The sequence below is a fragment of the Colias eurytheme genome, chromosome 30 (assembly GCF_061535395.1).
Source record: "Colias eurytheme isolate Ceu_HAF_F1 chromosome 30, ilColEury1 Martin Lab GWU primary, whole genome shotgun sequence".
In the NCBI taxonomy this organism is placed as follows: domain Eukaryota; kingdom Metazoa; phylum Arthropoda; class Insecta; order Lepidoptera; family Pieridae; genus Colias; species Colias eurytheme.
The window spans coordinates 3,649,960-3,662,455 of record NC_143009.1 but is presented as its reverse complement, the minus strand read 5'-3'; the positions used below and the strand labels follow the sequence as shown (position 1 = coordinate 3,662,455).

Below are 12,496 nucleotides of genomic sequence, written 5' to 3'. Positions count from 1 at the left end.
CCGCAAGTTCTTAGGATTCTACGTAGCTAACATAAAAAGATGAATATTTTATTCTTACGAATTTGATTTTTTCCATCATTAATATCTAACGTTACGAATTTTTAAAATAAACGGATTTTAAACGCGCATTGAAACAAACGTTAAACATTGAGTAGGTATATTAATGAAATAAAATAATAATTAAGTCGCGTTAGTAAAACTATATATATAATTTTTTGGTTTTAGACAAAGCGGGCGACGAAGCCGCGGGTGGTAGCTAGTGTAACAATAAACAACAAACTAATGATTTTCTCTATCTACCCACAGATGCGGTGGCGTGGATAGCGTGAGCGGGATGCAGGGGGGCGGGGCGCCGGCCAACGACGCGGAGCAGGCGCAGTTCGAGGCGGACAAGCGGGCGGTGTACAAGTGAGTGTTGTTCTTGTATTGGGGGAGTAGTTACCGTATTGCCCGAGAAGTTCTCGTATTGCCTGAGTAGTTCCCGTATTGTCCGAGTAGTTCCCGTATAGTCCGAGCATTTCTCGTATTACCTGAGTATTTCCCGTATTACCTGAGTAATTCCCGTATTGTCTGAGTAGTTCTCGTATTGCCTGAGTATTTCTCGTAATGCCTGAGTATTTCTGGTATAGTCCGAGTAGTTCCCGTATTGTCCGAGTAGTCCTCATAATGTTCGAGTAGTTTTCGTATTGCCTGAGTATTTCTCGTATTATCCAAGTAGTTCCCGTATTGCCTGAGTATTTCTCGTATCGGAGGATTATTGGAGGAGTGGTTCTTGTATCGGAGAAGTAGTCCTTGTATGTCACCTAAACACCGACGAACTTTGATAAAAAAAGTGTTTTTTCTATACAAATGAAGTATTTACAATGTACATGACTACATACTACGTGGACCAGGCATTAGGAATTGATCGAAGCTTGAAAATTGAAATAATTAAATTAAAAATTAAGATTATATTAAATATCTTTCCTGAAAGAATTCTAATCGTGTTTCGTGAAATCGCTGGAACGTAGTTGTTCTAACACTATAACTATACCTTAATAAATTGTCAATAAAATTCTTAAAAGCTGGTTTCTAAGGTGACGAGAAAAAATCTTAACGCCATGTAAGGAATAACCTCAATTAAAGTAAAACGTTATTTACTGCATTTTGCTAATGTCGTAAGTAGTGTGAAATAAACATTTTTAACACGCTTTTATTAGCTTCACCTGTATGTTTGTATGTAACCGACTCCTTTACACTTGATTTAGACCCGGACAGGTTTAATTCAAACTTTGTACACTTATCAAGGATCGACGACAATGCAATAATTGGATGAGTTTATCTTTTTAAAGCGTGTTTTTTAATCTGATTTTCATTACTTTCTTGTCAGTGTAAGGCCCTTCGCTCATGGAGCTACTCAAAAATGACTGAATTAATCAGTAATTACGATTACAAACCAGTTACAAATTGTATCTCGCATACAACGCTACTCAAGTTATAAGGTTTCAGTTACTTGTCAATGTTTGCTCGTTCATTTTTATCATAAAAAACAAAGAAACTCGGGAAACCAGTAGCGTGGAGACCGACACGACGCGTCGCGCGTGATTTGTTGCTAACGCGTTACTCACCAGTTATTAACTAGTCGCGTCGTGTGCGAATCTCCATAGAACATGTATGGGCTGTGACACTCAGGCAACTCGTTAGTAATTTGAGTTTGTGACTAGTTCTTTTTGAGTAGCTCCATGAGAGAAGGGCCTTAGTTTACTCAACAATAGCTTTAAAACTTGTGTACAGTGTAGAGAGTTTTAATCTTAATATTTATAAATCTCGTGTCACAAATCACAATGTTTGTCCTCAATGGACTCCTAAACCACTTAACCGATTACAATAAAATTCGCACACCATGTGTGTGACATGTAGGTACCACGGGCGAAGCCGGGGCGGACCACTAGTTGTGTAATCAGTAATGATTAATCAATTGACATCTACTAATTCTCACTGTTCGCGTTATATGTCAGAAGAATCCATATTATGTTTAAAAAAATGATTGAAATTATCAATATATTTCGTGACAGTAATGTTCAAAGTATATTGTATCGCTTATTAGACTGGGGTAGAAGCCTTTGAAAATAATGAAAAGATAAAAAAAATCGCAGTCGGATGAAACCCATTAGAAAAGGAGGGGAATATGATAAAAATGTAAGGAAAAATAAATTACGGTCAATCCGAGTTCGGGAAGCGCGAGGGGGGAGCTTTTAAGAGAAAAAAATGGTTTCTCTCGATTTCCTACAAAACTACAAGTCCTATAGAAAAAAGTTCAATGGCAAAGTTGTAGGTAATTAAAAGTTCTACAACTTTGGATTCACAATTTTTTCACATAACCTAAAAATTTAGGTGAAAAATTCAAAAAACCAAGTTTTTGGTCTTTTATTTCTATCTACTTCAAAATTTATTTTTTTTCTACAAAATTTGGTGGAAACTTACTTTATTATGTCCCAAATACACTGTAATTTATTTGATTGAAAATATTTATTTTTTCGCCTTATTTTGAATTAATACCAAAAAAACAACCTAATTTTCAATCGAAAAGTCACCCGTCAAAATATCAGCTTTTTTCAAAAACTTGGGGTGCCTTTTATTCATTGAAATCTCTACTTTCATATGGTGTAAAAAAAATAAACACCACTATAGTAAATGTTCTCAGGAAATGCATACAAACAGTGTGATAATGAGCTTTTACTAAATCAGGCACACTTCTTGAACTCTATATCTTCTCTTGTATCGGCTTTTCGGTAATATTTCAAAAGAAAAATAATTATCTGTTCTAAGTTTAATATTTTACAGCATATTCAAAAGCAAAATGATGTCGATAAAAACATTTCAGGTAGTTCGAGAAGTGTGCCTGATTTAGTAAAAGCTAATTTTCAGACTGTTTGTATGCATTTCCTGAGAACATTTACTATGGTGGTGTTTATTTTTTTTTACACCATATGAAAGTAGAGATTTCAATAAATAAAAGGCACCCCAAGTTTTTGAAAAAAGCTGATATTTTGACGGGTGACTTTTCGATTGAAAATTAGGTTGTTTTTTTGGTATTAATTCAAAATAAGGCGAAAAAATAAATATTTTCAATCAAATAAATTACAGTGTATTTGGGACATAATAAAGTAAGTTTCCACCAAATTTCGTAGAAAAAAAATAAATTTTGAAGTAGATAGAAATAAAAGACCAAAAACTTGGTTTTTTGAATTTTTCACCTAAATTTTTAGGTTATGTGAAAAAATTGTGAATACAAAAGTTGTAGAACTTTTAATTACCTACAACTTTGCTATTGAATTTTTTCTATAGGACTTGTAGTTTTGTCGGAAATTGAGAGAAACCATTTTTTTCTCCTAAAAGCTCCCCCCTCCCGCTTCCCGAACTCGGATTGACCGTAATTTATTTTTCCTTACATTTTTATCATATTCCCCTCCTTTTCTAATGGGTTTCATCCGACTGCGATTTTTTTTTGTTTCAAAAATTATCTACTCTACTCTATATTAGAAAAGTCTGCCTATAAATACACGCGTAGGCAGAGTTTTGCTTCAGACAATCCTTGAGTCATTTATTATTCGTCAATGATAATATTGACTGATCGGTTGGCTTGGTTGATAGTGGCCCTGCCTTCCAAGCCAGAGGTCGTGGGTTCGATTCCCACCCGGGGCAAATATTTGTGTGATGAACATAGATGTTTGCTCTGTGTCTGGGTGTTAATTATCTGTATAAGTATTTATTTAAAATTATATATGTATGTTTATCAGCCATCTGGTTTCCATAACACAAGCGAAAGTTTAGTATGGGATCAGATCGTGCCGTGTGTGAAAATTGCCCCGAAATATTTATAAAAAAAATATATTTAATATACACGTAATGTGTAGTAGTGTGTATTTATTGAATGTATGTATATTTACGTTTATATTAAACCATTCCAGACACCCACTATTCCCTCTCCTCGCGCTACTACTCGAGCGGTGCGAGCAAGCGACCGCCGGCGCTGAGCCGCCAGCGGCTGACGCGTTTGGCGCCGACCTGCAGGCCTTCGTGCAGCATCAGAGACGGGACAGACGGCCATTTCTTGTCGACGACCCGGAGATTGATGGGCTCATGATTAAGAGCATACAGGTGAACTCACTCACGCACTCACTGAAACATTCACTCACTCAGTAACACACTCACTCGGTTACGAAGAAATCAATTCATACACTTGTTAATTCCATTGCAGTTTGAATGCTGTCACTAACTGGCACTTATACATTCCATTGCAGTTTGAATGCTGTCACTAACTTGCCCTTTATCATTCTATTTAAGTTTGAATGCTGTCAATTTTAACGGATTTTAATCCGTCAGTCCTCGGATCACAGACACAATAGAAAATCTATTGTGTCTCGGCCCGATCGGGCCGCTCGGTGGTCAATGGGTTAAACGCGATTTATTCATTATATTATTTTCCCGACGTTTTGCACACTTTGAAGCGAGCGTGGTCACACTAAAAAATACTAACTGACACTTTTTCATTCCATTGCAGTTTGAATCGTGTCACTAACTTCACTTGTTCATTCCATTAAAGTTTAAATCGCAATCTTTAAGGATGTGTAATGTGTATATATCGACATATGTAATTATGTACATTAAACATTTAGTCGGTTTTAACTATTACCAATGCAACTTTGTCTGCCCTCAATAGGAATATTTTTTCTAAATTTGCTACATTTTTTTTGTTGTTCGGCTCCTTTTATTTTACTGCTCCGCTCCTATTGGTCATGTCATGGTTTTGTCTCATAAGTAGACTATCCAACAAAAATCGGCTAATTGGAACCAATGTACTTCGTTTATAATAATAATAATAATAATTTATTTATTGATAAGACATCATAGGTCCACTTGTTAGTAATTTCTTAATTACTATGTTAGTACATTACATTAATTATTTAAATACATATTATCATTTTACAATTTACCATTTATATAATGTCATTTTATTTTTATTGATATAGGATGTGTGTACTTGCTCGCAATGGTGCAAGTACACACAATCATATCTGTCTGCGATCATTTTTAGAGCAGTGTTGGTACTGCCCCGCACCCGGCGCACCAGAGATGTACATCTCTTCCGTATTATACTATAAAAGCAATCTACCCGAGCTTCAGCAAACATCCCTGATGCGCTACAGTGGCGAGGCAGCCCCATCAGCGCTCTGAATGCGTTGTTATATTGAATACGCAGAGCATTGTATGCCCGACGACCATAGTTATACCAGAGGCTGCACGTGTAGAAATTAGAGCAATATGCTCTGAATAGTGTTAATTTCACTTCAGTGGAACAACGAGCAAACCTCCTGGCCACCATGTTCGCACGGACCGACAATGCTCTACGCTCCCTCTCTATGTCAGCATTATCCTTCAAGTCAGATGTCAGTATATGGCCAAGATATTTATATTCATTGACTCTTTTTAAAACAAGCCCATTCAGAGTGATTGGAGGCATTGACCGGGGTGATTTCCGGCCTGCCTCGAAAACCATAACCTCACTTTTACATGCGTTATAGAGCAAGCCATGACCATCGGCATACCTTTCACATATAGTAATCAACTTACGGAGCCCACATGCTGACGCGCTCAATAAGACCATGTCATCTGCATAGCTAATATTATTGACACAAGTGTCATCAATATGACACCCAATATGAGTGTTGCTAAGTTCAACAATAAGTGCATTAATGTACAAGTTAAAGAGTGTTGGAGAAGTCAACCCTCCTTGTCTTACCCCACATTCAAGTTTAAATGTGTCCGAATGAACACCAGCCCAACGAACTGTATTGGCCTGGTTACCATACCAAAACTGTAAAATCCTGATCAATTCAGGAGACAAGTGGTAATCTCTAAGCTTCCTCCATAAGACCTCATATGACACCCGGTCAAATGCCTTAGACAGGTCCAGAAAGCAGGCATAGATTGGGGTTTGCTTTGATGTATAGTACCTGATGACATGTTTTAAGCACAGGACAGCATTTTCAGTGCCTAGTCCGGCTCGAAAACCGAACTGGTTATCATGTAGATTTATAGAGGTTTTTAAAAGCGGTTCAAGCATCCCATCAAAGACCTTGGCAATCACCGTAGCCAGTGAAATGGGTCGGTAATTGCCCTTGTCTGTGAGATCGCCGGTTTTATTTTTTACAATTGGTACAACTACTGTCTTCATCATGTCATAAGGCAGGTAAGAATGACTGATACATAAATTGAACAGTAAAGCAAGTACACGCGACATGTGGGGTCCAGCATAGCGCAGATGCTCGATGCTGAGACCATCATGACCAGGTGATTTCCCTCGAGTTACGCAGTTTATTCTATTTTGAATATCTTTATCAGTGAACCGAATAGTAATATCATCGGAGGTCTCAGCATCCGGCACCTCTTCACATGAAGCCACTTGCAAAGGTTTTACAGAAAAATGACATTTAAAGATATGGGCAATTTCATGTGGATCACTACAACCTTCAATAGAAGCAGGAAGGCTTGGCTTTGCACTTAACTTATTTGTTGCCTTCCAAAAACTATGAAAATCTTTGTTAGTATTATGTGTTGCTAAAATATCCATTTTGATTTTTTCTTCATTATTTTGACACCATCTTAAACGTGATTTAAATATGCGTTTGGTTTCACGCATTTCATCATATATTCTACCAAATTGTGGTTGACCCATGTCTAACCAGATTTGCAAGGCAGACCTAGCCTTCCTATATGCTGGAGCCACATGTCGGTTCCACCCCACAACTCTTTTTCTCCTACAGGTATGCCTATGGTCATCACTACTACTAATAGCGGAGTCACATAATATTGATATAATTTTGTTATACATATTATCTAATAATTTTCTATGTTCCATGTCATTACAATGCTTATTACAACACAAATTTAATACATCAGGAAAAGATAACAATTTCAATTTATCATTACAATTTTTGTTATACATTTTTATTTGTTCAGTATTCCGTTCCCCCCATACAATTTTATTAAAAGGAAGAAATGTCCTTGATATCTTCACATTTACAGACCCCAAGTCACATTCAAGAATCAAAGGAAAGTGATCAGACCAGAAACTATCATACTGTATATAACAATGTCTTATTGTAAGCTTAGTTGCTTGTGTCACCAAGCAATGGTCTAGCCATCTCTTACTACCATGGCTATCACTAATAAAAGTAAAGGAACCAGAATTTAATCCTAATAATTCAATGTCAATACAATGCCATTTTTGTTCATTGCAAAAATCAATCAATTCTTTATAAAACAATTCATTTGGATGGGCATTATAGTCCCCTAACAAATAAACATATTCAGTATTTTCATTGTCTATTATACAACTCACCGACGCGAGACAGTCCGTAAACTCCGTAAGGTTTATAACGCAGTCTGTAGGCATATAAACACTTATCACTAATATATGCTTTCTATTCACTTCTAAACGCACTGCACATATTCGCGGATTGTGACACTGAACCACTTTCACAACGGGGAACATATCACGCCTCCACAGCAAAGCGACCCCGCCATAGGGCCGCCCTTGTAGTATACTCGCCGATGTGTCCACCGCCGAAGTCCCGGTATATTGAAAATCGCTATGTACATTATTAAGGAATGATATATCATGTGGCAGCAACCATGTTTCCTGAAGCGCAATAACGTCAGCTGATTCGCATAGTTTGCGAATTCCATCGATCGAGCGTTTTATACTTTTACAGATGAAGCTTACAAATTTACACATAGCATTATTCTTATTACACATTGTTTATATGTGACTTGCCGTTGGAGCGAAGCTCATATGGACGTTTATATTTAAAGTGTATAAACTCCCTGAATATTATACCTTTAGGCCATAGCTTTTCGTCTAAAAATAAATGTTTCTTTAGACTGCATACAAAAAATTTGTAAGCACAATATTCACTCGATTTTTTAATGTCAATTTTTTCCAATTCAACACTTTCTTTAGTATTTTTATAAATATATTCACATATATCGGCCTCTAAAGTATCCTTATGCACATTCGTTATAAATATAGGTATTTTTCTTTCCGCTGCTTTAAACGTATTAAGTATATCAGCTGCTGTGCCAATCCTTCCTGATAATTAAGTTTAATTGATTTTAACCAATCAATTAAACCCGCCAGTTTTATAATATTAGTAAAGATATTCCTAATCTCACTTTACATGTATCTAAATTTTTCTTTTCAGGTGTTAAGGATCCATCTCCTAGAATTAGAGAAGGTGCAGGAGCTATGCCGGGATTTCTGCGGTCGATACATAGCGTGTTTAAAGACAAAGATGCAAAGTGAGAATCTTCTAAGGACGGATTATACCGCAGGTGAATATTAAAAAAAATATAAAAAAAAGACGTGTGGCACTCGGGGACTGCCGCGGTAAAGCTATTGCATGCTATGCCTTCAAGCCACACCTCCGCGCCCGTCCCCGTGAGGAGCGTGAGGTTTCTTCGTTACGGAATTTCTGGATTCGGTTCCCGCGCTCAAGGCCCGCGATAGAAGCTATGCAATAGCTTAATATAAAATGTGAAAAAAAAAATAGATTTTTTGTAGTTGAGTGAGAATGAATTATGGACAGCTTATAGCAGCTGATCATTAAAAAAATTAGTCAAAATGCGAGTCGGACTCGCGCACGAAGGGTTCCTTACTATGGGGACGTATATAATATATACACATATTTTTTTAATTTTTAGTGCTTGTTGTTATAGCGGCAACGGAATTACATCTTTTGTGAAAATTTCAGCTTTCTAGCTATCACGGTTTATGAGATACAGCCTGGAGACAGACAGACAGACAACGAAGTCTCAGTAATAGGGTCCCGTTTTACCGTTTCAGACCTGTTGACAGACAGACATGTGTCTATGATAGAGTAGCATTTTACCCATTCGGTACAGAACCCTTATTGCAAAATGAAATGAATATCGAACAAAATACCTCAATTAATTATTAACTCAAACATTTATTTATTCAATTAGATTTCTTCCAGAAGCACTTTTGAATCGTCATTACATATTTTTAACATTTACCACCGATTCGGAAAGCAGTATCCATGGAGAAGAACCGGCAAGAAACTCCATAGTTGCTCTTTAAAATCATCTCAGTATAACAATTTAATTTTACAAAATACTAGCTTACCGCCCGCGGCTTCGCCCGCTTTGTCTAAAACCTAATAAATTATATACTAAAACCTTCCTCTTGAATCACTCTATCTATTAAAAAAAAACCGCATCAAAATCCGTTGCGTAGTTTTAAAGATTTAAGCATACATAGAGACATAGGGATAGAGAAAGCGACTTTGTTTTATACTATGTAGTGATACGCCAGAGAACTATATTATTTCCGTTATCAATATTAATCAAATTGATAATACATATTGCATAAAGCAGATATAAATTTGATTAATTTGAAATTTGAAAACTTTCCTATCAATCAATTGGATTTACATGATAAAGTGTATTTTTATCGTCACGTATTTTTGCAATACTTATCTACTATCTCATTCTCACCTATATCTATCTTATTAATGTCTGTTTTTCAAATTAGTACATTTTATTATTCTTCTTTATGATTTTCTTTGATGTTGGTTACTTTTGGGAGTATATAATATACTAGCTCGCTACCCTCTATATGTGTGCTAAATTTCATTGTAATCGGTTCAGTAGTATTTCCGTGAAAGAGTAACAAACACATACACATCCTCACAAACTTGTATGTACTGTATGTGTGTGTTTGTAACTCTTTCACGCAAATACTACTGAAGCGATTACAATGAAATTTAGCACACATATAGAGTGTAACTTGGATTAACACATAGGATAGGTTTTATCCTGGAAATCCCACGGGAACGGGTACTATGCGGGTTTTCCTTTGAAAACGCGGGCGAAGCCGCGGGCGGAAAGCTAGTTATAAATAAATAAATAAAATATAAACTGTATATTTCAGGCGGTGTGGAGAGCAACAATAACCTGTCAGGCCCAATGGATGATCATTCTAGTACATCGAATTCACCACAGTATCAGGTAAACAAAGAAAATAAAAAAGACGTGTGTCACAAATGTCACGCGTAACGAAAACATGTTACACTAAATTTTTTTCCAACCCCGATAAAGAAGTTTCACTTCAAAATCTATGTTTAATAAGTTGGTTTTTTAAGAAAATATACAAAATCATTTTCCTTATAAAAACATACATAAATTTACATAATTCACTAATTTCCATGCTTGGATGGACATTACTTGATACTTTACAATAATATATCAAGTAAAAAAATAACTGTGAAAAATACCTGCCAAAATAATCTATATATCTCTATACCTTTACTTTATTAATATTATAAGCTGAAGAGTTTGTTTTTTTGTTTGAACGCGCTAATCTCGGGAACTACTGGTCCGATTTGAAAAATTCTTTCATTGTTAGATAGCCCATTTATCGAGGAAGGCTATAGCCTATAAAAATATAATTACCCTATTGCCTTTACCTTATTATTTTTAATAGCTGTGCCCCGCCGTTTTACGGACCAGTAGTTCCTGAGATTAGCGCGTTCAAACAAATAAATTCTTCAGCTTTATAATATTATAGACTATAATAGATAATATTAGTATAGATAATAATTTTAATGTTATCACACTTTTTAGTCAAAATCTATACTTCTATACTAATATTATAAAGAGGAAAGGTTTGTAATTATGTATGTATGGTTTTCACGCATAAACTACTGGACCGATTTTGATGAAATTTGGCACAGACAATCTTTAGACCCTGAGAAAGAACATAGGCTACCTTTTATTGCGAAATATGTACCACGGGCGAAGCCGGGGCGGACCGCTAGTAAATAATTTGTTATCTCGCTTCTTAACAAAAAAAGACGGGTTGCACTGGGGGAGTGCCGGCAGAAGTGAAAACTTGATTATTAACGTTGAGCATGTTTGATATTTTGGAATGGTATCCGTCTTACGCTCTTTCGATCAGGTCACGTGTCCTGACGCGAGTTTAAGATTTTATACCCTTTTTATTACAGAAAAAGTGCTCAACGCCGCTAAAGAAGTTTTCACTTCAAAAAAATTGGTTGTTTGTAAAGTAGGTTTACGATCGAGATGTTTACGTGATAACGTCTTATTGGTGGCAGCGCTCGAGATGAGACGGGAGATCGGTCCGTCTCTCTCTCGTTATACCTGCGATCGCGCTCGTGAGGTTTTGGTGTGACACAAGTTTCTGAACATGTCACCCGACTAAAACGATTTTAAAAACGTTATCACGTTAAAAAAAATAAATAATATTTTCCTTACCGCAGTCTCCCCCTGCGGCCCCGGTCCCTGCGCCGGTGTACCCGGTGTACCCGCACACTGAAGTTCCCTACCCACCGCACAGGGACGCACGTGAGTATATTGTGTACAGACAAATAGACAAACACACATACACACACTCACTCAGTCAGTCCATCAGTCACTCACACACTCGTTCACTAACTGAGTGATACTATTTTACCCCTAAAAAAATTGGTTGTCTGTAAAGTCGGTTTACTGACGATAGTTGAACGTGACAACGTCCGATTGTGCTTCTTTGTCGCTCGTTCCGCGCTCTCGCTTGCACTTCAAGCCTTACATGGAACGCCTCAGAGCGAGGTAACGCCGCATGAGTCATGTTTTTTCGTGCGTGCAGCCGGCTCTATCGAATTATAAGACGTTGTCACGTCAAAAACTTTAGACAGGGTTTAACTTAAACGCGGGTTCACTTTAATCTGGTTTTGTCGTATTTCACATAGACAACTATTAAAGTGACAGATCCCTGGTTTAAAGTTACACTGTGTTTAAATTGTTTTGTGGTAAGACCAATAATCACTAATTCTCTCATCTCAATTAGGTTTCAGACCTTTCGAATGACAAACATACACAATTAATAGAAAAGGGGTTTGGGTACTTTTGTATGGACTAGTGACGTCGTGATGAAATTTCGCGGCGAGTAATGAAACTTAGATATTTTAAATATGGATATTTAGTTTCATCACTTCCCGCGAAAGTTCATCACGATGCCACTAGCCAATACAAAAGTACCTACCTCCCTTTTAAGCATAACAATACCTGTATTTTTTGGTTTTTGAAAATATTGAGGTGTTCATTAATCTTTCTGGGTTTAAAAATTATCTCATTCTAAAATGTCGTAAGCGTCAATTGACGTCATCCATACGGTGGTCTATATTTTTTCCTGTACTTATCTATATAAAAAAAAACGACGTGTGTCACTCGGGGACTGCCGCGGTAAAGCTATTGCATGCTATGCCTTCAAGCCACACCTCCGCGCCCGTCCCCGTGGGGAGCGTGAGGTTTTTTCGTTACGGAATTTCTCGATTCGGTCCCCGCGCTCAAGGCCCGCGATAGAAGCTATGCAATAGCTTAAAAATAACACTGACATCACTGTAAATATCATAGTAATAGAGACGTTAGAACT

General features: G+C 36.8%; 1 protein-coding gene across 2 annotated transcripts in view; it reads left to right on the top strand.

Annotated features, from left to right (window-relative positions):
* LOC149895770 (homeobox protein PKNOX2-like) overlaps nt 1-12,496 on the top strand; it is a 42,587-nt gene that overhangs the window by 23,380 nt on the left and 6,711 nt on the right. For both annotated transcript variants that reach the window (XM_090118490.1, XM_090118489.1), the window contains exons 2-6: nt 307-408; nt 3,951-4,140; nt 8,247-8,376; nt 9,995-10,071; nt 11,343-11,427. In XM_090118490.1, the coding sequence (XP_089974616.1) occupies nt 335-408; nt 3,951-4,140; nt 8,247-8,376; nt 9,995-10,071; nt 11,343-11,427 (556 nt within the window). In that variant the 5' untranslated portion in view covers nt 307-334. The remainder of the gene's footprint in view (nt 1-306; nt 409-3,950; nt 4,141-8,246; nt 8,377-9,994; nt 10,072-11,342; nt 11,428-12,496) is intronic.